Source organism: Arvicanthis niloticus, chromosome 26, assembly GCF_011762505.2.
Source record: "Arvicanthis niloticus isolate mArvNil1 chromosome 26, mArvNil1.pat.X, whole genome shotgun sequence".
Taxonomy (NCBI): domain Eukaryota; kingdom Metazoa; phylum Chordata; class Mammalia; order Rodentia; family Muridae; genus Arvicanthis; species Arvicanthis niloticus.
In genome coordinates, this window is record NC_133434.1 from 7,210,376 (window position 1) to 7,238,014 (window position 27,639).

The window sequence follows — 27,639 nt, forward strand, 5'->3', positions numbered from 1 at the left end:
CTCATCATTTATTTTTTATTTGGGAGAAATAATGGGTGAGATTTTTTTAACTCTTTTTTAACTCTTATCCCTATATTGACTTGAAAGTATTAACTATACAGCCTCCCACTTTCACCCATGACTTCTTTCTTACTGGCAGTTGAGATCAGTGTATGTACTGTGTTGTTTAGAAAGACCTGTGAGACAGGCTACATAGAAAATAATCTCAAAAATAACAGATAAACACAATGTGACATTAAATGTGTGTGTGCTTGTTACATTTGTTTCCTAGGAGGGTGTTTTCATCCTTATTCTGTGCTGCTATGTCAGGAGTAGTGCATGATTTTTTTCCCTGTGAATCCAGTGTGGCCAGTACAATGGCAGGCAAAGATGCAGGAACTCCATGCCTAATTTTCAGAATCTTCACAGATTGATGTGTATGTAATTATGGCTCCAATACTGTGTTAATTAAGAAGGAGTCTGCATTTCCTATTCTTTTACCTTACTGAATTAGAAACTATGTAGTTTTCATTCTCCTTGGAGGAGTCTTCCAGTCCCTAAAGTGAAGGAAAACTTGAGTAAAGTGTCGAAGTTCCCTAAGGAAAAACTGAAACAGATTGAAAGTCCAAGGTGTAACTGTAAACAACTTATCTCCCTAACACACATAGAAACTATTCCTTTGAGAAGTCTGGGTGATCATCTACCCTGTTTATATGGGGCTGCACAATAACATTAGTAGCACATTGAAACACTTACACATAAAAAGGAAAGGTGATAATTTTATTCTGCTCCTTGAGATGGCTTTAACTTATGATATATTAAGATATGAGTTTCAGTTTGAGATACTGGCTGAATATACTCAAAATATACCAATGACATAATTGCTCCTTCAAGACCAGCTAAGTAAGTTAAAAAAAAAAAAAAAAAAGGAAAGAAAGAAAGAAAGAAAGAAAAAACCGAAGTGGAAAAAGTGTATTTTTTAACTTGATAAATACGACTGTCTGAATTCCATTCATATTATTGTCTTCCTTTAAGTTTAACGTCCATAGATCTAAAATATGAATCACTATTTTCCATATTTTGTAAATCAAATGAAAGGTATCTAAAGTTCTGCTCAAAATGGGACTTGGAAACTGTTCCGAGATACTGGAGATGTTAGAAAAGCAGAATTTTGAAGTTATTATTTCTTCTTGAATAGAACTGTACTGTTCTATAGTCATAGATTTTTTCTATGATGTGAGAGTAACTCAACTATTCTTGAATTTTTCAGAACAAGATACTTATTTCATTTTATCAAAGTTTAATCTGTGTTAGAGGTCAACAAATGTTACCAAGGTATATATTGCTAATCTCATCAATGAGTGGAAGTTTCATGACAAGTAAAAACTGAATGTGATTCTTCTAGCTTGGTTCAACTCTCTCTTTCCTTATTCTTTAAATTTCAGAAGACACGTTTTCATACAGGATGGGATTCATATTGTACAAAATTATTTTTCTTGTTAATAATTAGGAACAGAAAAAGTATAAGATCCAGATGGTGAATTAATATAAGACAATGTGTCTTTTGGACACTTATACATACAAACTTACAATAATTGTAAAATCATGCAAAAGATTTGTGCAAGCCCAGTACAGACCAAATCCTTGCATAGGAAGGGGAGTCTGGTTTGAAGTCTTTGCCTTAGCAATTATAGGCTGCAGGGAGAAGAAGAGTCAGTTTTTATTTAGAGTGTAGTCCTTGATGAGTTAACCATCTCTTCTAGTGGAAGGCCACTCTTACAAAAATATATTGTCAGCACAAATTAGCCTGATGATGAATAAAAATAATATAAAATTGAGCACATAGAGAAAGGAGGCTAGAACTCAGAAAATATGAGACTGATGGCTAAAATTATCAAAAGGAGTATGAAATAGTGTGTGATTGTGTGTGTGTGTGTGTGTGTGAGAGAGAGAGAGAGAGAGAGAGAGAGAGAGAGAGAGAGAGAGAGAGAGAGAGAAAGAGAGAGAATTTAAGCACAAAATAATGATTATATTAAAAGAATTAGTTCTTAAGATGATACTCTATGTAGTATAAAAGACTGTTGTGTGAATGGTTGTATTTTTCTTTAATATTATTTCTCTTCTATTGTGTTCACAGATTCCTTTAAAGAAGAATGGGTTTTGAAAATGACTCTTCAGTGACTGAGTTCATTCTGGTGGGATTAACCAAGGAATCTTATCTCCAGTGCCCCTTCTTCATCTTGTTTCTAGTGATGTATGTGGTTACTGTGTTGGGAAATCTGGGTTTGATTAGTTTAATTGGACTGAATTCTCACCTTCACACACCAATGTACTTTTTCCTCTTTAACTTGTCCTTTGTTGACCTCTGGTACTCCTCTGTGTTCACACCCAAAATGCTGATGGGCTTTTTATCAGAGAAAAACATTATATCCTATAGCGGATGCATGACCCAGCTTTTCTTTTTCAGTTTCTTCTCCATTTCCGAGTGTTATGTTTTGACCTCAATGGCCTATGATCGCTATGTGGCCATCTGTAATCCACTCTTGTACAACGTTGTCATGTCTCCTAAACTATGTGTGAGCCTTATGTTTAGTTCATACATGATGGCATTTTCTGGTGCCATGGCTCACACAGGATGTATGCTGAGACTGATATTCTGTGATTCAAATGCCATCAATCACTACTTCTGTGACATCCCCCCTTTGCTTCAGCTCTCCTGCACCAGCACCTATGTCAATGATCTGGAGGTATTTGTTGTTGTGGGTATCAACATCATTGTTCCCAGCATCACCATCTTCATCTCTTATGGTTTCATCCTCTCAAGTATTTTTCATATCACCTCCAAGGAGGACAGGTCCAAGGCCGTCAGCACCTGCAGTTCTCACATAATTGCAGTTTCTCTGTTCTTTGGATCAGGTGCATTTATGTATCTTAAGCCATCTTCTGTTGAGTCAATGAATGAAGGCAAAATCTCCTCTGTCTTTTATACCAATACAGTTCCTCTGCTGAATCCTTTAATCTATAGCTTGAGGAACAAAGATGTTAAAGCTGCCTTGATAAAGACCCTGAGTCAGAGAAGGTGATGATCTGAAAGTGTGTCCTTTCTCATGTAGTTACTGGACTTGGAAAGTTAGTTTCATTGTGTGATCACTATTTTGTTAGTAGAGTTAAGAAAAAATGGGTTTCCTTTCAATAATTTATCTCTACTTTTTACAGATAAGAACTTTCATTTTTTACTATAGGAATGTTTAATTTATTACGTATGTATATTGAATAAATTTATGTATTTGAAGTGATATTTTTCACGTTTTCTCCCTGTGAAGAAAGATTACTGTCTGATAATGACCACGCTTTACATTGTGTCAAGGACATGGAGGGACTCAGCTGGCACAGGCCTTCAGAATGGTAACAGTATGCTTCTGTCCCGGACATCCCTTACTGTATTGAAGGATATACCCTTTAGAAATCGCCAATGGAAGGTTTCACAGTAAACTCAAGTTAAATGTTCATATAAGTAAGCACTATGGTCTAAAAATTTTTAACAAAGACATTTAGATAATCTGTCAAGTTAAAACTTTTTCCCTCAGAAGTTATAGGTATATTTTTGGGCCAGAAACATTTAGCAATGACTCAACCTAAAATGGAAAATTTAAACGTCAGAAAACCTATTTAGAGACTAAAGTTATGATAATGTCTTTCATGGAACAAGATGATTAATGATTGTTCTTTAGAGAAGAGGACAAAACATCAAATTCTACAATAAACATCTTAAACATACCTTGTACGTATTTTGTTATTTTTTCTAAACTTTATTAAATATTTTGACAGTTTGAAACTTAGAATAAACAATTGATTTTTCTATTATGGTAGCTTTTGACAATATTAAATCTGGGACTTACATTTCAGAAATACCAACTATTTACCCACCTGAAATCAATATTAACCACCTTAGTCTTTCTTATGAATTCATTTATACATATATTTATATACCTTAGCTATATAATATGTGTATATATTTAAAATTATTGTTTGTTTTTCTCTTGTTTATAGTTTTTAGTTAAAATGTGTTTTCAGTGAACATCACACACACACACACACAAACACATATATGTGTGTGTTTGTGTGTGTATATGTTTGTGTGTGTGTGTGTGTATGTGTGTGTGTGTCCTTGTATGAGCTTATTGCACCTCGGGCATACAAGAGCTCACAGAGGCCAAAAGGCAGTAGAAGCACAGGACTAGAGTTAACAGTGATTGTGAGTTTCCATGTGGATTCCCTGAAATTTACTCAAGTCCTCTGCAAGAGCAATGAATATTTTCAACAATGGAGTCATGTCTCTTGATCCAATAAAATGATTTTCTTTGTTGAGAGAAAAATGTATCTAGTCAGTAATATCGATGCTATCTTGTGTCTTTTGCATTTTGTAATGTTTGATCCACATGTTCCTCTCACTCTGATTGCATTGTATCATCCATACATGTTCCTCTCAGTCTGATTGCATTGTATCATCCCTTTGTGTTCTGTTACATTGCTGGACACACCTTTAGATTGCCTGAGGCTTGACTAGTGTTTCTTTTATGGGTTTCCATTGCATTGATTATGTTTCTCATTATATCACATGTTCAGTTTACTATGAATTCTGTTTATATATATTAGTCAATCTGAATAAAGTGCAACGAAGATCTAATTCTTTAAGTCAATTAACTTCTGTACATTTGTAGAGAGAACTCCTGAGGATATTATTAGAGAAAATCAAAGTCGAAAAAAGAATGTTGCATTGCACTCCCCCCAACCTACACACATAAAAGAATAGGTAAGGAAACAGAGTAAAGATATTAAAAATCATTTTATAGGAGACAAGACACTGATAATGAAGACAGATGTTAACTGAAACCTCTGAGGTATCATCAGACCCATGTTTTCCTACATGATCTAGTTAGAATTCCACAAGTATTAGATCTACAAGGTGAAAGTATTGTCTTAGATGTCTCTAACGGGTTTCATACCTTAATAGTGTTTGGGAAAATAGATGTTGATTTTAAATATACCTTGTTAAAGCCTAGAGACATTTACAAACTGGCATATTTATATGTAATATTATCTATCTATTTTATGTATTATCTATTGACTATAATCAGTTGCAGCATCTACCAACAAAAAATGAGAAAAATTTAAATAAAATTTTTAAAAATTAAAAATCATTTTGTCATTAAAAACTTTGAAATTTAAACAAATAACACACTGAAATTAACTCTACTAAAGTAGGTATATCTCAGTGAACTTCTATATAGTTAGAGTAGGCATTTCAAAGCTGTGGATATTCACATTAGATGTTTTTTATTCTTGATTATTGAATATATTTTTGATGTGCTTATCTATCACTAAAATTGATGGAAAATATAACAACTAGAACTATAAACCCATTAACTTTATATCTATCATTTTTCAATTTATCTACATAAAACTCAGAGTATGATAATACTTTTAATTATATTCTCTAGGATATTTATCTATGCATGTGTTTTTTAAAAAGACTATTATTTTTTCCTAAGCAGATAATTCTATGAACCAAATTAAGACATTCTTAGAAAAGCAAATCTGATATATATTTCTGATTTATGATTTCTAGATTACATATAGGTATCTATACATAAGTCTGAACAGAATTGAAACTTTTCAAGGGAGTAGAAGGGACTTGGAACAGGAGTGGTCTAATTTGTTAGTAAAAACTTGAAGGAATCTTGAAAGGTTTCATCCCCATCTATAAAATAAAAACAAGGTTGAGAGAGATTGATAGATGCTGCTCACTCCTGCTTCAAATCTCACAACAGCATCTGGAGGGGACAACTCTGATGGTCCTTGTCATTTAGGGTGAGGCCATTCAGATTTGATCAACTAAAGTTTCCTTAATATAACACAATGAATAGGAAACTTTTAGTAGCTTCTGAGAGTCATAAGATTTAAAAACTGATACTCTGATGTTAAATTTGAAGAACATTTTAAGTATTGTTTTTCAAATCCTCACCATATATAATCATTGTCTATAATATTGTGTTTCCTAAGAACATTTTCATCCAGAAACATGTCATTATGTATGCAGCCCTCTTCTGAACTTTTGTATCTTACCCTCTCTACCACTCCTGTTGCAAGTCCCTTCCACTCCCTTGAAAAATTTCAATTCTATGTCATATTCAGGCTTTTCAAAGAATGTCTTAATTTGGTTCATAGGATTATCTCAGTTATATCTTTTTTCTCACAAATTATATATATATATGTATAATATATATGTATAATATATATGTATAATATATATGTATTTTATATATATACATATATATATATATATATATATATATATATATATATATATATATATACATATAACACTTACATATGATGACTTTGGTTTTTCTTATGCTTGAAGTACTCTCTACTCTAAGTGTGGTATAAATACACCACACTTTCTTTGGCTATTTTTTTCTGCTGTTGGACGTTTAGTTTGCTTTATAACATAGTTGTTATGATTGAACTGATGTAGAGGTAGCTCTGTGATATTAACATGAAATCCTTCATACAAATGCCTGGGAGTAGTGGTTCTTATAGTAGATCTATTTTTAGGTTTTGAGAAAATTCCATGTACGTTCTGTATTGGCAAGACTAGTTTACATTCATTCACACCAGCAGTAAGATATAGGCTTCCTTTGGTTCACAATTTTTCCAGTGACTAAAGCCTTTTTTTGTTCACATTTTTCTTTGTAAATTAAAACCATATATTTTTATATGGAAATAGAGTTTACAATATAATGGGGAATTTGACATAGTTTTAAACCAGAGAAAGTAGATTTTTTTTCAAGGTACCAAACTTCTTGATACAACCAAATTATAATAAATTCAGAAATATTATATTAAGCCCATTTGTCATACATTATCAAGATGTAATAAAAAATCAATTGCTGATGAATTTTTAGTATACTAAATGTACAAGTTAGGATTTCTAGTTATCTGATACAAAAAAAAAAAAAAAACATGATCTAAAACCAAGTTAGGGAGTAAAGAATTCATTTGTCTTCTACTTCCATATTACTGTTCATCATCAAAGGGAGTCAGGACAGGAAATTAACATGTCAGGAACCTAGGAACCTGAGCTGATGCAAGAAGCTATAAAGGAGTGTTGCTTACTGGGTTGTTTCTAATGGTTTGCTTACCCAGCTCTGTTATAGAACCCATATCCACCAGTCTAGGCAGGATACCAGCTACAATGAAGTGGACATTCCCCTATCAACTAATAAGAAAATGCCCTATAAGCTTGCTTTCAGAGGAATTTTACAGTCTTATAGAGGAATTTTCTCAATTGTAGCTCCCTAATCTGATGACTCTAGCTTGTGTCAAGTTTACCAAAAAGTAGCCAAGACACTACATGATGACTAGGTAAAGATGAAATTAAGAAATCTTTTGAACCCAATGGGAAAGTGAAACAAATCGAGAACGTAACCTACTCTACAGGAGTCATAAGAGGGAAATTTATAGTCTCACAACCCCTCATTTAAAAAAAAATCAGAAAGAGTACAGAAATGATACAGTTGAAGAATTTTGAAAAACAAGAGACAACAAGCTCCACATCTGGTTGACGACAAGAATTCTTTTTAAATCACAAAGTAATGGAATTAAAACAAACAGTACAAAATTACATGAATCTAGGAACTGGTTCTTAGAAAGGTTAAACAAGATTGACAGACCATTGTTGTGATTAATTAAAAGATATAAAGAGTTTAACCAAGCCAACAGAGTCAGCAATGAACATGGAAACATTACAGGCAGTAACCAAATTCAGAATATTGCATAGTAATACTTTAAAACATATATAATATCTAAATAAATACATGAATTTCTCCAATCCTCTGAATGACCAAAGACAAAATGAGAATAAATCAATTATTTAAAAAGACTTATAACAAACAAAATTGAAACAATAAGAAAAGCTCTTGTGTCTAAATAGTATCTCAAGCCCAGATAGAATCATAGCAAAATTCAACCTGACTTAGAAAAATCTACAACTAATAATACTTTTAAAAATTATTCTAAAAATCATAAGAAGTTATAAAATCCTTCTATAAGGCCAATATTATTGTGATATCTATACTAGATAAAGACACAACATAACAAGAAAACTACAAACCAATATTTCTGATGAACAAACATGGAAAAATCCTCAATATAAAGGGAGGGGGAATAGATTGGGGGCAGGAGGTGGAAAAGAAGAACTGGGAGGACAGGAGGGAGGAGAGAGAGCAGTCGTGATGTAAACTAACTAAATTAATATAAAGACTTGCAAACTTAACACATACATATCAAACAAAAACACACATACAAACAAAACCTAACACACTCCATCAACAAAAATACATAGCAATCAAGTTGTTTTTTCACTAAATATATAAGGATCATTTAACATATATAAGCCAATAAATGTAATAAATCATAATAAAATAAAATTCCATGATAGTTTCAGAAAATATTATCTGCCAAATGACATGATAAATGTACTAGAGAAAGTAGCATTAGAGGGAACATACATCAACATAAGAAAGGATATATATGACAAACCCAGTCACTATTATCCAAAATAGAGAAAAAATGTAGCATTCTCATTAAAATCAGAATGAGTCAGGTATATTCACTATCTCCCCTCCTTTTCTGTACAGTGCTTGAAGTACTAGCTGTAAATATAAGTACTGGGGAGGAAATTAAAGAGGCACAAATAAGCAAGAAAAAAAGTCAATTTATTCTTAATTACAGGCAATATGTTATTATATATAGGAGATTCCAAAAATTCTAAAAGAATACCTATAGGAAGGATCAAAATAATTTACCAAAGTGTCAGGATACAAAATCAACTTACAAAATCAGTAGCCTTTCTATACACCAATAGTGAAGTTTGTGAGAAAAAAAAAAAGACGATGATCTCAGTCATAATAGCCTAATAGTATCAAAGTCAGTAAATATTGTGTGGATGGGAAGGTGAGCATGTATATGAAATTTGAAAACTCTCTCCCGGGATCTTACCTGTCAAAGTTCTATCTCCAAAATGATTTACAGCCCTCTCAAACAGCACTACCAAATGTTCAGTCATGTGTTCAAATGTTCAGATATATAACTTCAAATACTCAAGTGTTCAAACATAATTTCATGCATTTCATATAGCTCAAATCTTTCTTTGTTTAACTTTTGTGGGGTGACATTTATATTCATGAGAATAGAGTGGTAAAATCATCAGCTATTGTTTAGAATTTAGCCTTTGTCTTTATGTGTAGTAATGTTTTACAAAATTGAGGACATCTGCTGTGTGTGTGTGTGTGTGTGTGTGTGTGTGTGTGTGTGTGTGTTTATTGAAATGGCATCTTGATAGGTTGTTCTCATAGTCAATATTATGACAAGCAAAATGAAGGAAACAATGAGTAGAAGGATAATTAAGAAGTCCATGGATGTATTAATAGTATGAATGATGTAATTAACTACTTTCTTATTGGACTTAAGGCCCACTCCAAAGAAGAAAACTCATAGTTTGTACTAAATCTGGTCAAGTGTCCTTGAATGGAGAGCTCATAATCCACAGGAGAAAAACAATTACTATTATTTTTCTAGCTTGACATGGCTTCACACTACCTTTTAAATATTAATCTCTGTATTAATATATTAGTACAATGAGTACCACTCTCCACCCTTGTTAAATAAATTTCTTTATGCTATAGACAACAGCTAATACAGTGCCATACAACTTGTCAAGTGAAGAGAAAAATGTCCGTAGAATACAAATTCCCAAACAGGACATCTATATCACAGCCTGGGCCCCAAGTCTAAGAGAATATCCTGGGAGAAAGGTGATGGGATTGGAAGAGCCAAGAGTTGTGGAGGAATAATTTAATAGCATATGTACTGTATGTAAGAGAGCTGCTGGAATAAATGATGTCAAAGTAACTGTGGCTGCCTGCTTAGGATCCATACAAGATTAATAGAGTCAGAATTCCAGCATGGATAATGAAAGAATTCAGTCAGCCTACCCCTAGTTGAGGAGCTATTGACAACTGATCACTGTTGAGGGAGAAAGGGTTAGTTTTCTCTGTGGATATAGATTTGATTGCCATGGCCACATCATGTTCAGAAGGGAGTACTTCATAACTCAGCGTTTTCTTCATGCTTCCAGATTATTTTCATCTCATTTCTGTAATATTTCCTGAGCCTTACATGGAGTATTAGTGTTGATACTGATATCCCCTGAAAGGGTAGTCGCTAACAGTTATTTATTCTTAGCACTTTGAGCAATAATGGATCTCTGCAGTAACCACCACTCTTTGCAATATGAAAGTTCTTTAACTAAGGTTGAAAACAATGCAAATCTGTGGATATAAACATATATATTCAGAAAACCATTCAAAAAGATGATCCTTTTATAAAAGCATCAACAGTAAGTTTTCTCTAAGAGAATACCAAGCATACTACTCGTGTTGGCTAGATTTATAGTACCCTGTAAAATATCCCTCCTATAAAACAAAAAGCAAAACCAATAATGCGAACAGATTTTTATACCGTTAAACAGTCTTTCTATTATTACACTTCTTAGTATATCTTAACTTGCAGGTTGGCATCATTGTACATCAGTGAGTAATATCACTAATGTTCTTTTATATCTACCATTCTCCATAGTGATTTCCCACACAATTACTTATACACAGGAGAGAGAGAGAGAGAGAGAGAGAGAGAGAGAGAGAGAGAGAGAGAGAGAGATATTTCCTTTCGTGAACAACTTCTCTATATTCTGCAATCAAAATATATTCTTCAGAAATAGGGTCTTTCTATCTTCCTTTGGTGGGCCACCAAGAGCAACAGCAATACATTGTGTTGTTTTAGGTATTTGACCTGTGCCTCTATGTTATCACCAATTTACTTAGAGTATTTTATTTAGTTGTCATAGCAACCTGATGAAATATGTTCTCTTAGTCTTAGTAGTGATCTTAGTGCACTTAGTAGTGATTTACTGTATATATTGTAAATACCATGCAATGAAAGCTTAGCTGATATAACTAATTATACTGAATTGTTAGAAGGGCCCTTCTGTTACAATTTTTAAATATTATAAAAGTAAAAATGTTGGGATGAGAAAATTTTATAAAATGAAATATTCTGTGGGAGACTATTGAACTGAAAATTACTGAAAAGTTCAGACTAAGGCAATAGGAAATAGAGAATGAGAGCATATGGGACATTTCTATTTAGGATGTGTGAAGTTGACCAGCTATATCTAATTCTACACAGTTTCTTACAAAGATACAGAAAAGCTGAGCCATGTGACCCAATTGCTGTCCTGCTGTCTTTCACTTTGGGTCTTGTTATCCACATATTACATGCTGGTGCATGGAGGGTGGGGGTGGTGGGAAGAGATCTTTAATATTGAACAACTAGGGGATAGTGGATCAAAGGAAAATTTCTTATGAAACATTTATGCCTTCTTCCAGGAGAATAGGCTTCTAACCTTCTCCATGAAAGTCCTGAGCACACTAGCCCTCAAGCTTTTATGGAGATATCCTTATCTGGCCCTAACTGAAGAACTTTCTTATATGTCTTGGAGGTTGTGATTCAAATAAAGTCACCCAAGATCTCCAGATGAGGCTCTGACTCCAAGACACTCTTGGAACATCTGCCACTGTACTGACTCAGAAACAAGATAATAAGAATAAAACAAACTTTTAAAGTGAACAAGAGTCAGTGGGCTAGAGGACTTAGCAGCAGATCAGATTAAAAGCATCTTCCTATATGATTAGGTGATTGCATGGCATAGAAGATTGGGGACCACAATGGTATGTCCCTTGAGAAAAAGATACAGTATCTAAATTAGATTGCCTGAGTTACCACAGCCCTCCCTATATAGGAACTTAAAATGATGGACAAAGAATGATGTGGGTAAATGATAAAGAATGAAGTATTAAGACCTTCCAGTTCACAGAAAACATAGCCTGTGCAGGGCCACTACAGTATTGCATGACCAAGGAGCAAAATAATACCAAAATTAGATTTATAAATCAATTCTACAAAGATATAAACAATTCATTATGGAAAAAAATTGAATAATAACTGCAGCAGCTTTGACCTGAAAATTTTTCTTGGGCCTAATGACAACACTCTGACCATGGAAAGTGGTTAATACACACTGCTTGGAACATGGGAATTTATGTAGGCTGCCTTAAAGATTTTCTTTCTATCTAGAGTCCTTAAAATAATAAGAGCCACAAGCCTGTCTGTCAGGCTTTCTCAAACTGTACCTCTAGATTCTTAAAAGTTGGGGTATGGAGTTGATGAGGAAAAATGACAGTAAAATATAACTGTGTTCTGTCATGGTTTATCAGTGATGACTAAACTTATGTATGATCAAGAGGAAGTTAAAACACATATCTGTGGGCAAAAATGATATGATCTAAGTTTTGGAACAACATGAATCTATCCCTGCCTACTGAGTTCTGTATAAATAAAGAAGCATCTTGCTGCAAAAATGCCTCTGACCACTATGGATGACTCATGTCTTAGTCCACTCCTTATCTCTTCTGAGGGACCTGTCCTATGCTGGGGCTGTCCCCTGACAGGAAAGGAATCAGATAATTAAACATAGTTCCCCTCAGATATGGATACAACACAGAGATAGGATCTTGTTTTGGGGCTTGTCTTGGGAGTTGTACAAGCCCAAGGGTGAATGAAAAACTTCAGTAAGATTTTAAGTCCCTTGGGAATTAAAGCTAGATCTTGGAAAATGGAATAAACAAAATCCTGGTACTCCCTTCTTGCACCATGGGTCTGTTCTCAAGGGAAGAGAACAAACAAGATTGCCTTGTGTTTAAAGCCTGGTATATTATATTAATATTATTATAGTCACATCCAAAATTTTCTGTTTTATAAAGTTTCAAATAGACCAACATGAGGATATTTCTCTGTTATGAAATAGTGAAAAACATAATTAGAAAGTGTACCTTACAATTCATAAATATTTCTGAGAAACATTGGTAATTAATTCTTAGTAATAACAACAACAAAAGGCCCATGAAATACAAATACTGAAAATTTCATTTCAAACAAGAATAAGGAAGCACCAATGTTTTCTGGCTCAACAAGGGTGAGTTTGTGAAATCTATTTACTTTAATGTCTTTTTTTGTTAATAATGGAAGTTCAGGGATATAAGACAGGCCCATCTCTTAAACTTTGAGATGCAAATACAGTTGACATAAATATGATCCAGATAGAAATTAAAGATAGTTTAAAAGTAGAGCATGAATAATTCTTTCTTTGTTCTTCAAGAACAGGAAATTTGAGAGTAGATTTACAACTTTGATTCTGTGATATACAGTAGTTAAGTAACCTTGCCTATAGTCAGAGTCCTTATTCGTGTATGAGAAAAATTGAATTTGAATAGAATAATTCTAATTTGAATAGAGGTTAGCACCAATTGTTAAAGCTTCTATTGCTATTTTTCTTCCTAGAAAACAAGTAAATCAAGTAATTAATTAAGTAATGAGATGAAAAAATTTTCTGTACACTTACAAGTTTCCTTATACTTTGGTTTGTGAGCAGTCACATTTTCATGAAATGACCCAGCCTTCATTAATTAGTTTAAGTAGCTGAGGAACACTGACATATTTACCTTGGAAAGACTAATGATGGAGACTCTATGCCACTCAGAGTCATAGCACAGGCAAATTTTACAGTTTGAGATTAAGGTAGACTTGAGAATTTTCTGTAAATATATATTGGTGGCAAGATATCTATCTATCATCTATCTATCTATCTATCATCTATCTATTATCTATTCATCTATCTATCATCTATAGATAGATATAGATACTGTGTTGTAAAGAATATAACACATTGTCTTGTGCCTACAGATTCCAGTTGAAAAGAATGGCTTTTGGAAATAGGTCTTTTGTGACTGAATTCATCCTTATTGGCTTAACAGACCAGCCCAATCTCCAACTCCCTCTGTTCTTCCTGTTCCTTGTAATGTATATGATAACTGTGACTGGGAATTTGGGTTTGGTAATTCTTATTGGACTGAATTCACACCTTCACACCCCTATGTACTTTTTTCTCTTTAACTTGTCTTTGATAGACCTCTGTTACTCTTCAGTGTTTACACCCAAAATGCTTTTGAACTTTACAATAAATAAGAATATTATATCTTATATGGGGTGTATGACCCAACTCTATTTTTATTCATTTTTTGTTATTTCTGAGTGTTATGTGTTAATGTCAATGGCCTATGATCGCTATGTGGCCATCTGTAATCCACTATTATATAATATTGCTATGTCCCCTAAAATATGTTCCTGTCTTATGCTTGGTTCATACTTGATGGCATTTTCTGGTGCCATGGCTCACACAGGATGCATGCTAAGGCTGACCTTCTGTGATGCAAACAGCATCAACCACTACTTCTGCGACATCCTACCTGTGATGCAGCTCTCCTGCACCAGCACCTATGTCAATGAACTAGAGGTTTTCATTGTTGTGGGCATCAACATCCTCGTGCCCAGCATCACCATTTTCATCTCTTATGGTTTTATTCTCTCCAGCATCTTCCACATAAGCTCCAATGAAGGCAGGTCCAAGGCCTTCAGCACCTGCAGTTCCCACATAATTGCTGTTTCTCTCTTCTTTGGATCAGGAGCTTTTATGTATCTTAAACCCTCATCAGCTGGGTCTATGAATGAAGGAAAAATCTCTTCTGTCTTTTATACCAATGTGGTTCCCATGATGAACCCCTTAATCTACAGCATGAGGAACAAAGATGTTAAAGTTGCCCTGAGGAAAACCTTGAGTAGGTGGAAGTTTTGTTAGACACAGCACCTGTATTTGCTTTTGGTTATGTGAAAATTTATCTCTTTTATTAAAATACTAGAAGATGAAATGTTTTTCTATTGTTTGTATAATTATTAGGCACACTCTGAATTTGTTTGCATGTCTTATTAATGATAGCTACTCCTTTTTCCTTACCTTTTATTACATATTTTTATCATGTTAAAACATTTTAATCAATTGCATTTTAATTATTGTCATCATTTTTTCTTCTAGAAGAATACATTATTTATTAAATGATCAAAAAACTGCTGAGATGAAATTTTGCTAATATAATAAAATCTGACTTTTATTATATTTTAATGAACTCACAAATGAGACTATGTCTTTCTTTAATTTCATCATCCAACATCACAAATGAATACCTCAGATATAGATGAAGTTCTGCAAAAATTATTTATGCAACACATTTTGCTGTTGTGAACTATAAATAATGAGATTGTTTTGGTATTTTTGTATTCATCATTGTACCAAAAAACTCACACTAAAGATTTCTCATATATATCTACAACATGAATAGTATACTAATGTGCACCATGGTTTATTATTAAAGTGTCACAATTATTTCCTCAAAATACCACAAGTAAAAGAATGCCCTTTTTCTTACTTTCTGACACAATATTTATTCATTTTGTTTCAGTAATTGTGAAAAATGAACATAAACAAAACTATTATTTCTTTGAAAAGCCAACTGTTTTGACTTCAGATGATTAACATTCTTATCAGGATAAATGTTGATTTACATTCTGTCAGAAAACAGGTTAATGGCTATTTTTGTTGTAATTTAAAATAGTTTGAAAGTGACTGTCTTAAAAGCCAGATTTTTGTACAAAAATGTCAAAAATATGAATTTGGCTTATTTTTAGGTGTTTAGTATTTAAGATTAGTGTAGGAAAGGAAAGAGCCTAACAACATGACCTCATACCCGAGCAGACACAAAGTCAAAATATCTGAGTTCCCTCCCTCCCAGGGTTTTGAAGATACATTTCAGTTTAAAGACATATTTGTCATGTGAGACACTGTATTATCTTCTACTTTCAAAGTTTTGAGAAAAGCTACAGTCTACTATGGTTAGAAAATGATTATATTTGTATGTAAATGGGAAATAGCTACATTTGTGTGGAATAAGAAACTAAAATAGTGGTCAGGTGAGAAGATTCATCAAGTAAAGGCACCTGCTGCAAGGTCTGATCATCTATGCTCAATCCCTAGAACTCAACATGTTGGAAGGGAAACAAATTGGTTCCCAAAAGTTGTCCTTGGACTTCCACATATGTACTTTGGTGTACCTATAACACATGGATTAATCACCAATTAATTTATTAAAGATTGGAAGAGGAACTATAATTAAAAGTCAAATAAAAACTTAGAAAATTTTTAAAAATTAAAATTAAAGCTCACCACCATATGTCATCTCCAAATTAAAAGACCTTAAATATATTGAGCTTTCTAGACTTTTCTAAGTAGGATGGATTGAAGTTATTGGTAATAATGAAATATTAATTTTTTCTGTCAGAATATCTGAGGACAGTTAAAGTTTTTCTGATATCTGGACTTTTATATGCTGATTCAATGTAAACATATCACCCAAACACCCTATTTCTGTTAAAAAAAAAGGCTTAAGCACCTGAACACAAATTGATAAGTGAAGTCATCTGAGAGAAAATTCATTCTCAAGCCCAAACTATTATATTTCTTTTCTAGAATAAAAGGTTGTATTCTTTCTACCTTTGAGAAAACAGACCAAAAAATGATTATAGTAATCATATTAGTAATCAATTGATATCAAATCAATTGATATCAATCAAATGATAGTAATCAATTAACAATATTCAGCTTTGTAGTACAATAACATTCACTATTTTGATGTTATCATAGTTTTGTATTTATGTGTTGATATGTTTTGTATAGGTAATTGTTGATTTGTTTGTTATGATTAGATATTAGCATTGGCAACACTGGTTTTCATTCCAAAATGTCTATTTGTGTAAAACAGTTGACCCCTCTTTCAGTTTTTTTTTTTTTAACCTACAGGTTTCCTCCTTTGGGAAAAGAGACTTTCCTTATCGAATGGATAGAATTTATAATTATGCAAATAACATTTTCATTGTTTCTAATTCTCCATAGTTGTGGTGCACTTACATCATTATGAATTTGAACACTAATTAGAGTATCTATATGACATCATCCCTCTAATCTTTCACCCAGTAAATCTTAAAATATAAATAAATTTCTACAGTTTTAGAAAATATATTTGATATGGGTTTTTGTTCTTTAATGGAATTTGGGAAAATAATTTTAAAATATAAGACTGATGAAGTTATTACAGATGATATATTTGATAGCTCTTTGTAGTTGAGTATAAGATGTACTTATTTGATTTTCTTTTTAAAGAGAGGAAACTTAAAAATATATGTCATTGACATAGAGCTGGTGATGGAGAGATCATTCATATGGTGTATGCATTTGCTACACAGGCATAATGATCTGAGTGTGGAGCCCACCCTCATTATAACACATCCAGGATTGGATACATATATGCTTATGGCACAAGAGCTGTGATATGTGTAGACAGGGAGAACACTGGATCCTGCTGGCTAGAGAGCACCTCCATATGTAGTGAGTAGGACTCTATTTCAAATGACTAGTGCTGAGAGTGATAAACCAGGGACCTTGACCTCTTTCTTTAGTACACATATTCATATATCACAAAATTAAATATGACACACACAAAACACATAGACACAGTCACAGATACACACACTCACTCACACACACAGAGAGAAAGAGAGAGAGAAAGAGAGAGAAAGAGAGAGAGAGAGAGAGAGAGAGAGAGAGAGAGAGAGAGAGAGAATTGTCACACCTAAGAATTATAATGGAAGAAAAGCACGGGGCTCAGTTGTTCTTACATTTAATAAAGAACATGTCTCTAAAACAATATGAAAATTTGGACATACTGGATGACATAGAAAAGTAGATTCCTTCTTAATAAGTACAAAGAGGAATTAAAAACTTCGTCTTGAAATTACTTAATCTAAACTCTTAATATGTAAACTGTTAGCCCATTTCCAAAAGAATGTGATGAGCGTGTTCTGGTTAAGGGTGTATGAAAGCACAAATGGACTTTTGAGTTGTAGCCCTTTTCTTTCTCATCTTCTAAACTTTTTGGCACATCATTCTGCATTTCTCTTTACTATATGATCACCTAGACAAACATTCTGTACTAACCCTGTAAAAAGAAACTTTTGTAAAAGGCTAATCTAACTAAAATTGAATAAAAGAAAATCAGAAAGGTAAGTGTCCGTAATGTTTCATGCTGATACATCTAATGTACAGAAAGATAGTGGTAGAGAGCAAAGTAATTTATCACTACAAAACTTAGAGTTACCTGAATGAAGCCAACATTCTGAAGAGAAAGATAAACACACACATAAAACTAGAAAAGAATAAACTGTAGTAGAACAGTCAATATGCATGTGAGAATGATGAATAAGACAAACATAAAACAAAAAAATGACAGCAATTGATAAAGAAGACTATGGCAATTTCGATTCTCTAATTAAAGACATGCTAGCAGACATGGTTAAAAATAGACTGCAGTTATACATGCCTCCAAGAAATGCACATTAATGGTAATGATGAAAATAGCTTAGATAGTCTAGAAATGTAAGTTCCAAACAAATGCAACTGAAAAGCAAAGTACTTCATCAGTACTGATGTTTTAAAAATAATACAAGATTATTCAGATGGACAACAAATATTGATTATTATAGACAATCATCAGTCTAGAGGATAATACAATTCTAAATATAAATTTTTCAAACATTATCACACCCAAATCATAATTTCAATATGCCATTTCTACTATGGTTAGAAGATGATTATATTTGGATGCAAATGGGAAATGGCTACATTTAGGTGGAATAAGAAACTAAAATAGTGGTCAACACGTTGGGTGTTCAGGCAAAAGTAGAATCTAGAATTAAATGACTGCATAAATCAAAATAACTCAACAGAAATGAAAGGAATATTTGTGTAAAAGCTAGAAAATACATTCTTCACAACAACTCATTGAACTTTTCTAAAAATAAATGACATTTTAGAACATAAAAAAGTTTCAGTACAAATAGAAAAAAATTGAATTGTTTTCTCATAGGTTATCAAGGTACAGTAAATAGAAACATAAATCAAGTTTACAAGACTATATTAATTTATAAAGCCTGAACAACATATCACATGTCTTAATACTGTATGTCTTAACAATACACTAGGAAGGAAATATTTGTAGAACAGAATGAAATAAAAACATAATATACCAGACCCTGTGGATGTAAGAAAAACAGAAGTGAAGAGCTAAATACTTATATTTTGAAAATTAGAGATAATTTTAAAATATGAGTTAATAGAATATCTTAAAGTTTAAAAAATAAAAATGAATTAAACTCCAAGTAAGTTGGTGGAAAGAAACAAATATTAAGGCAGAGACAAAAGAAATGGAAAGATTTTGGGAGGAGGTGACTGAGGAAAGCAGAGGACTGAGCTGGATGTAAAGTGAATAAAAGAAGTAAAGAAAGATAGAAAGAATGAAAAAAAGACAGCAAGGAACAAAGAAGATGGAAATGCAAATGAAAATAGAAATACAAAAAGTAAAGAAACATATAGAGGGTTATTTAAAAAAATAAATAACACTATATATCTTATTTGTATTAACCAAAAGAGACAAGGTACAGATTAATAACATTAAAGATAAAAATAGGTGGCTTACAATATAGACTCATGAAATCCTGAGGATTTGTGTGGCATATTGAAAGATTTTGTATTCTAGCAAATTAGAGAAACTAAACTACTATTCTAATTCTAAAACTGCATAAAAACAAATAAAGAATAAATTATGTGCTTATCCTACTAATAAAAGGGTATGAAATATTTTTTGGTAAAATACTAGTATATCAAATTCACAACACATCCCAAAAAGTGTTCACAATGACAACTTGTGTTTCATTCCAAGGACTCAAGGATAGTTGACTATAATTAAATATAAGCAGTTCAACAACATATTAAAAAGCTTATTCAGCATGATCAAATTATCTATATAAAATATTATGCAAAATAAGAAATAGTTGGTTTGCAAAACTGAGTAACTCAATTTCACAGTTAACTCAAGGATAAGAATTATGTGATTATAATATTTCACTCATTTCCAAGCGTATTACATTTTCTGGCCATTGTGAATAGAGCAATTTTCAATATATATATTAAACTCCAAGTAAGTTGGTGGAAAGAAACAAATATTAAGGCAGAGACAAAAGAAACGGAAAGATTTTGGGAGGAGGTTACTGAGGGGAGCAGAGGACTGAGCTGGATGTAAAGTGAATAAAAGAAGTAAAGAAAGATAGAAAGAATGAAACAAAGACAGCAAGGAACAAAGAAGATGGAAATGAAAATGAAAATAGAAATACAAAAAGTAAAGAAACATATAGAGGGTTATTTAAAAAAATAAATAACACTATATATCTTATTCGTATTAATATATATATTATATATATATTATATGTATATAATATATACATACACATATATACATATATAAACATATAGAGGATTATTTAAAAAAATAACACTATATATCTTATTTGTATTAATATATATTATATATTATATGTATATAATATATACATACACATATATAATATATATACATATATTTTTCAATTATTGTTTAAAATATTAACTTGAGTTGCTGTACCATAAATGTAATTTTGTTTCTTTATTTATTTTAAGAGATATGTCTTTTTATGTAGTCCTGGCTGGCCTGGCACTTAACATGTAGAGTCTTGCTAGCCTTGAACTCACAGAGATATGCCTGCCTTTACCTCTTGAATGGTGGAATTAAAAGAGTGCACCACTTCACACTGAACAGGAAATGTGATTTTCAGTTTAGGGGGTCTGTATATATTGTTCAATGGTGGAGCACATACCTATCATGGGTGACTTCTTGAGTTTGATACAGACCTATAAAAACATTACAAGATGATGAGAAAAAAATTTTTCCAAACAGTGACTTTCTTGAAAGAATATAAAATTAATGAGATAATAGACAATAATGGTAGTAGACTGTGGATATGGTAACAAAGAGGAAAAAAAAGCAGCAGATTTCCCTTAAGAAATGAAAGTGACTGGCAGATGGGAGTTTGGTATTGGTCCAAGCAGGGAGAAAGTACATTCCCTAAAGGGGAAGGCATAACTGAATAGTGAACTGGTCCCTAAAGGTCTAGACATACATTATAGTTTAGGAAGCAGATGCAATAACCCCATTATTTCTTTATATCTGAGGCCTGTGCCCAGAGAGTAAGAAAGCCCCTTCCCTAACCATAACCATATAAATTATGTAAAATATCTGGTGTCTTGCCCAGTGGCCAGGATGGTAAAAAATAAATCTGTATGCTTCCCCATGATTCTTCACAGTGTTAGGGAATAGCTTTATGAATTATGATCAGTAGTTCAGAAATATTTCCAGAGTATGGAATATTAATTTTGTATTGCATCACCTCATACTGCAACAAGGAAATACAAGTCCTCCTCAGGATACCAGAGTAAGTAAAACTAATAAGTAAGCAAACAGTTTTCTCACAAAAGGAGGGTAAGTTTTGAACTGTATGCTTATATTTTACTTTTTAATTGACATGTTCACTTAGATATCTTTAACTCTAAAATGCTAATGTCAGATAAATGTGGTTTAACTCATGTGTTTATGAAATGCTCACCAATGAAGCTAACTTGAATGTGGCTGTCCTGCACATAGCCTGCTTTTATTTGGTTTTAATCTGTGTGTAGTGAGTAGGTGACCTTAAGATATACTCTCTTAAAATTTCAAGTTGATGATAGGCATAATTCCTGTTAATCTGTTGAAAAGTATATCCCCAAGTCTAGGAATCTTTCTCCATTGAATGGGTTTTGTTTTAACACATAGTTCTTGCATGTTTAAAACCAACATCATGTATTTGGAGTTTTCTTTTACTATTCAGAAATTTATACAGTGACATTTGACAGTCCTTTATTTTTTAATTCTGAGTTTTTTCTCTCCTATTTGCTCTAGTAACCAACATTCTATGTCCTATGTATGTGTCCTATGTACTATATGACCACTATTTTGTTACAAAACTTAGATCACACATATAATAGATGTCTTAAAGTGTTTCCTATTTTAAGCTTTGAGCTTATTGTGTTTGCAGTTAGGGTTCGTGTTGAGCTGGAGCTATATCAATAGACAGAGATAAATTTTGAATTCATGGGTTTTGTTGTGAGAGGGCTGGTAACTAAACTGGAGAGGGATCCATCAGTATGAAACTGGAAAATGAAAGGTCTCCCTAGGAAATTTTTTTTCAAGTCTGGGGATTCCACACACTTAACATAAGTAGCTGACTTCAAGGAGCTGCATTCTAGCAACAGGACCTGACCAGAAGCCTCTGAGGATCCTTATTTGGATATCCCTGATAAGTATGGCTCCTTCTTTCTTTCCAAAGACACCCAAGTGAAGATTACTCCTTGTAAGGTGAATCTCAATAACTGTATACCAAGCTGTAGACTTCAATTTGTAATGACCTTTATTTTGTTATGAATTACATGCTGGGAAAATACATATACAAGCTTGTGCAAACACAACCCCCACACACACACAACCACACAGATACACATATACAGAGACAGAGAGAAAGAGGTAGGGAGGGAGAGAGACAGAAAGACAGAGACAGACATACAGACACAGGCAGAGAGAGATAGACAGAGAAACAGAACAAAAGACAGGGAGAAGGATAGAATCAGAGACATGGAGATAAAGATGAGAGAGAGGGAAAGAGACAAACACAGTCGAACCTCAAAAGCATTTTAAATGTGATCCTATCAACTCACTGTTGATGCAACAGATAACTCTCTAGTTATTATCCAGTCCAAGCTTGTTACACTTTGAAGTATACACAAAAAACTGTTGGGTTCCTTTTATAAAATGTTAATCTAGCAACACCTGCTAGTCCTGTTAAGCTACGAGAGTAGACACACAGTTCTCTACATGAACTATCCCTAGAATTAAGTTATTTTTATGTTTCAATTCTGCAAGGGTCCAACTTAGATGTTCTGTACCATGTTAGTCTAGCCTCTTCAATCCCAAGGGAGAAGATGGGTTAAATAAACAGTACTAAGGAGAGAAAGGGCAATTTCAGTTGGAACAACCTGCTTCACATTTCTCTCTTAGTTTTTCTAATAATTGTATTGAATATGACAGTACTCTAGTCATCTTGCATACATTGCTGTTCATGTACAAGAATATATTTCATATTTAAAGGGAGAACACTATGACTTTGAGTAATGTGATATCGTGAAATGTGATTGTTTTATTTTTTCAAATTAATAACTTTCAGACATTTCTAATACATACCTCATGTTTATAGGAGAAGCTTTGGTGGTGTGTTCTTTTATGTTACCTAATTTCATCATTTTTCTTTCTATAGATTCTTTTAGAGAAGAATGGCTCTGGAAAATGCTTCCTTTGTCACTGAGTTCATCTTGTTGGGATTAACAAACCAGCCTGACCTACAAATACCCCTGTTCCTACTCTTTCTGGTGATGTACATGATAGCTACACTGGGGAACTTTACTTTGATCATGCTGATTGTTCTGAATTCTCACCTTCACACTCCCATGTATTTTTTCCTTCTTAACTTGTCCTGCATAGACCTTTGTTATTGTTCAGTCATTACACCCAAAATGCTGATGAGCTTCTTACTAAAGAAGAATGTTATTTCTTATGAGGGATGCATGACTCAGTTCTACTTCTTTGCCTTTTTTGCAATTTCTGAATGTTATGTGCTGACAGCAATGGCCTATGATCGCTATGTGGCCATTTGTAATCCACTCTTGTACAACATTGTCATGTCTCCTAAGGTGTGTTCTTACCTTATGATTGGTACATATTTGATGGGACTTTCTGGTGCCATGATCCACACTGGATGTATCCTAAGACTGACTTTCTGTGATGGAAACACCATCAATCACTATTTCTGTGACATCCTCCCTTTGCTCCAGCTTTCCTGCACCAGTACCTATGTTAATGAAATAGAGTTATTCATTGTAGCAGGAAAGGATATTATTGTACCCACTGTGATCATCTTTACCTCTTATGGCTTCATCCTCTCCAGCATCCTCAAAATAAGCTCCACAGCAGGCATGTCCAAAGCCTTCAGCACATGCAGCTCCCACATAATTGCTCTTTCACTGTTCTTTGGATCATGTACTTTTATGTATCTAAAACCTTCCTCAGTTGGGTCTATGGACCAGGGAAAAATATCTTCTGTCTTTTATAACATTGTGGTCCCCTTGATGAATCCATTAATCTATAGCCTTAGGAACAAAGATGTTAAAATTGCTCTGAAAAAAACGTTAACCAAAAGTAAGTTTTAATCAGAATTCGATATCCTCTTTACCTTTAGTTATAACTCAAGTTTTATTGTGTATTGGTCAATATATTTTCCTACATTCTTCATTATAGTGTGTGTGTGTGTGTGTGTGTGTGTGTGTGTGTGTGTATTTTTGTTTTTTTTTATTTTATATTTACAATAGAGAGGAGAATTTATAACTTGTTTCATTTTCAGTGGATTTTCTTTGATCCCTAGCATTGGAAAGCCTTCAGTTTTGAGAGCACCAAAAAGCAATTTGAGCCTAAAGCTATTTCAGCAATTAGTAAGTAATTTACTTTTTCCTTTCATTACCATCATACCACATTCTCAAAAGTATTAGTGGTTTTAACAAGCCCAAATAAAGAATTCATGAACAATAAATGTCAGCATGTCATTGGACAGTACAGTTATTTGTATATTTTTAAGTTGTGAATCAAATAGACTATCTCTAGTCCTGATCTCCTTTCATAGTGACCATGTGTCATTTGAATGTTCCCAGCTACAGTAACTCTCGTTTTGTACTACCAGAGTGTTAAAAAAACATGGCTACTACTTGCATGTTTCCATCAGTAATGTATTCCACTTTTTTCACATTGTCAACATCCATTGTTATTGTCGAGTTTGTAGTATGCCCATCCCAGTGCATTATGGTACAATTTTTATAATGAAACCAAATAAAGGTATCTTGAGTGCTGTGTGAATTCTGAGAGAATCTTTTAGGGCTGTGGAGTATTTCACAGTGATAGTTGAATTTCCCCGGAAAACTTATTCTATAATAAGTGACAGGGGCTTTTTCATTGGTGGCTATAGAACTGTGAAGAACAGTGATCGCGCTTATCTATTCCCACTGTGCAGTGTGCCTCTGAGAGATATAATGTATGGATTTTGCAAACTAAGCTCTCAGCTCAGGAGCATCACTATCAATCGGCAACACTAGAAGCACGGATTATCCATCTATGTGATATTAATGATGGTTCTGATGACTACCCAAGGTCATCGGAAGTAGAGATCATTGCAGCACATCTGTTCAATGAAAATCATCTTTATATGGCTTATGTAATGGAGATCAATGTGAGCCAAGAATATTATCCCATTTCAAATGAGACTTTGAATGACATAGGAAAGAAGCTTTTAAATGACAATCACTGGAGTGCAAAGACCATTTTCTAATAACAATGGGCTTTTTAAACATAAGACTTCAAATTAATTCCAGACATAGAAAACTAAGATGTGAGGTCAATGGAACATTCCCAATGAATTTTAAGATAACAATAATTTTCTTCATCTTTGCTTTTCTAAATATTTCTCTATATTCAAAAATTCAAAAAAAAATCTTTATTCTTTGGAAGAAACGTGGTATAAATGTCTTATTGATCAATTACATTAAACTAAAGATAGGGTTGGGAAGATACCATAGTAGATAAAGGGGTTACATGCAATCTTGAGAACCAGATTACCCCCCTGATCATCCCCTCTTCACCATCCCCCCAAAAGAACCAAGTGTGATGGAAGAGAGGCATTTCTAATGACAATACTGGAGAGTCAGAGACAGGTGGCTCCTTAAGCTCCCAGGCCTACAAGCTTAGTTTAATCATCAAGTTCTTGGTAAAAATGAGATAGTATCTGAAACAAGAGGTGTACGATGTCAAAGGAAGTAAACTGGTTATGAAACTCACTACACACACACACACACACACACACACACACACAAACTTTAAAGGTGATGTAATAAATCAACTTTGAATAGACAACAAAAAATCTGATGCACTCATCTTTTTGAGATATCTCTAAGGTTTTAGTTTTGTGTGCAATTGTATTTTAACAGTTTTTAAATGTTTTAATTTTAAAATGTTCTTTGATAGTAAGAGCAAATAGCATTGGCTTTGCCATTGTTTACATCTCTTACCTCAAAGTCATTTTGAAATGTAATTGCCAGTGTAAAGTACTATGTAGTGCTTTTAATAGATGGTCCATCCTGGCAGCTGTTGTCCCGATTGCATTGGTGAAGCTATTGAAGAAATAGAATCATTTTTACAGAATTGGATTCTTCATAGCAATAATATATTTGTCCCTCTACTGTTCACTCTCCTCTTTGCATCCTGACTCTTGCTCCCAGCCTCTCTGTCTTGTTCTGTCATGAGATGCTGCTTCAGGAAGGCCCTGACAACAATCAGAAAACCTCACTATAGACTTTGTAACAGTCAGACTGTGTACTGCAGTTTTCATGATTATTATTGAGTATCTTAGAGCAGTAAATTGAAATATATATATTTCATTATATTTATATTATATTATAATTATATTATATTCAATTTACTGTAATATATATATATATATATATATAAAATACAGCACTATTATACATTATATAACAGCTTATACTAGAATTGTTTCTCAGTGTATTTTTGTGTAGGGCCTACTGTTGAGTTACTTCTTTTCCTTTCCTTTGCAGTCTAGGTGTCATTAATTACCTGCTCTATTAGCAAGAGTAAAATCCCAGGCCTTATGAAACTGTATGTATATGGTTTTGGGTCAGATATAAGCTTTATGGATTGTGATTGTTTTCTGTACCAAGTGTACTTTAGAATACTTTTTATTAAATAATAAACATTTGATCAAATTATCAACAATATTATTTATGGCTACATTTGCTCTTATGAGAGATACTTAGTGAAGCATTTACTTCCTCCCAGGCAAGGACATTGTAATTAACTAATAAAGACAGCTATAGTTGTGTCTATACTTAATAGTTCAAATTCAACTAATCTATCTAGTAAATTTTCAAGTTTATAGCTACATTTATTCAGAGTCATACTTTGATTTATTATTTGTATTATTTAGTTAACAGATTATAATTGTTACATTATTCAATTTTCACGAATATATAAAATTTCACTTACCTCCCACTAATCGACATTGTCTTTACAAATACACCATCAGCCCTGATGTCATGGAATTTTTATATTGAAATATAGATAATTATATTTATTATTTGATTTTGAAAATGAAGCAAAAGATGGTATTAGTGGGTTTTTTTCTTAAATTATACTTTGCTGTTCTCTTGACCCAACCCATTACTTTTGCTTCTGTTCCTTATCCCAATTCTTTCAGTTTCATGTTGTTTACATTTAGGTCTAGAGCCTGAACATGACACAAAAATATGTAATTTGTCTTTTTGAGTTTCATGTATATAAATTAACCTGAAGGTTTCTAATTGTGTCCATTTTCCTGCAGATAACACAGTAATACAGGTTAATAAACTCCATTGAGTTTATAAATACCACATATTCCTCATTCATTCATCTACTGATGAGCATC

General features: G+C 33.0%; 3 protein-coding genes across 6 annotated transcripts; all 3 read left to right on the forward strand.

Moving 5' to 3' along the window:
- The first annotated feature begins 736 nt into the window (after window positions 1-736).
- LOC143438998 (olfactory receptor 8B3-like) lies at window positions 737-4,849 on the forward strand. Its single transcript, XM_076924703.1, has 2 exons — window positions 737-882; window positions 2,117-4,849. Exon 2 carries the CDS (start codon window positions 2,133-2,135, stop codon window positions 3,060-3,062), a length of 930 nt encoding a protein of 309 aa, XP_076780818.1. The 5' UTR covers window positions 737-882; window positions 2,117-2,132; the 3' UTR covers window positions 3,063-4,849.
- An 8,060-nt stretch (window positions 4,850-12,909) lies between these two features.
- Window positions 12,910-18,169, forward strand: LOC143438999 (olfactory receptor 8B3-like). Its single transcript, XM_076924704.1, has 2 exons — window positions 12,910-13,135; window positions 13,903-18,169. The coding sequence occupies exon 2, from the start codon at window positions 13,919-13,921 to the stop codon at window positions 14,852-14,854; it is 936 nt and encodes a 311-aa protein (XP_076780819.1). The 5' UTR covers window positions 12,910-13,135; window positions 13,903-13,918; the 3' UTR covers window positions 14,855-18,169.
- A 3,029-nt stretch (window positions 18,170-21,198) lies between these two features.
- LOC143439000 (olfactory receptor 8B8-like) lies at window positions 21,199-26,588 on the forward strand. Of its 4 annotated transcripts, none has more exons than XM_076924706.1 (2): window positions 21,199-21,512; window positions 23,377-26,588. In XM_076924706.1, exon 2 carries the CDS (start codon window positions 23,393-23,395, stop codon window positions 24,323-24,325), a length of 933 nt encoding a protein of 310 aa, XP_076780821.1. In that variant the 5' UTR covers window positions 21,199-21,512; window positions 23,377-23,392; the 3' UTR covers window positions 24,326-26,588. The 4 variants fall into 4 exon arrangements, with proteins under 4 accessions (XP_076780821.1, XP_076780823.1, XP_076780822.1 ...); XM_076924708.1 differs by having other exon boundaries at window positions 21,199-21,482; XM_076924707.1 differs by having other exon boundaries at window positions 21,199-21,465.
- Window positions 26,589-27,639: the final 1,051 nt, after the last annotated feature.

Bases quoted from the DNA above. Each gene is read 5' to 3' on its own strand.
- LOC143438998 (XM_076924703.1), top strand. From the start codon at position 2,133: ATGGGTTTTGAAAATGACTCTTCAGTGACTGAGTTCATTCTGGTGGGA.
- LOC143438999 (XM_076924704.1), top strand. From the start codon at position 13,919: ATGGCTTTTGGAAATAGGTCTTTTGTGACTGAATTCATCCTTATTGGC.
- LOC143439000 (XM_076924706.1), top strand. From the start codon at position 23,393: ATGGCTCTGGAAAATGCTTCCTTTGTCACTGAGTTCATCTTGTTGGGA.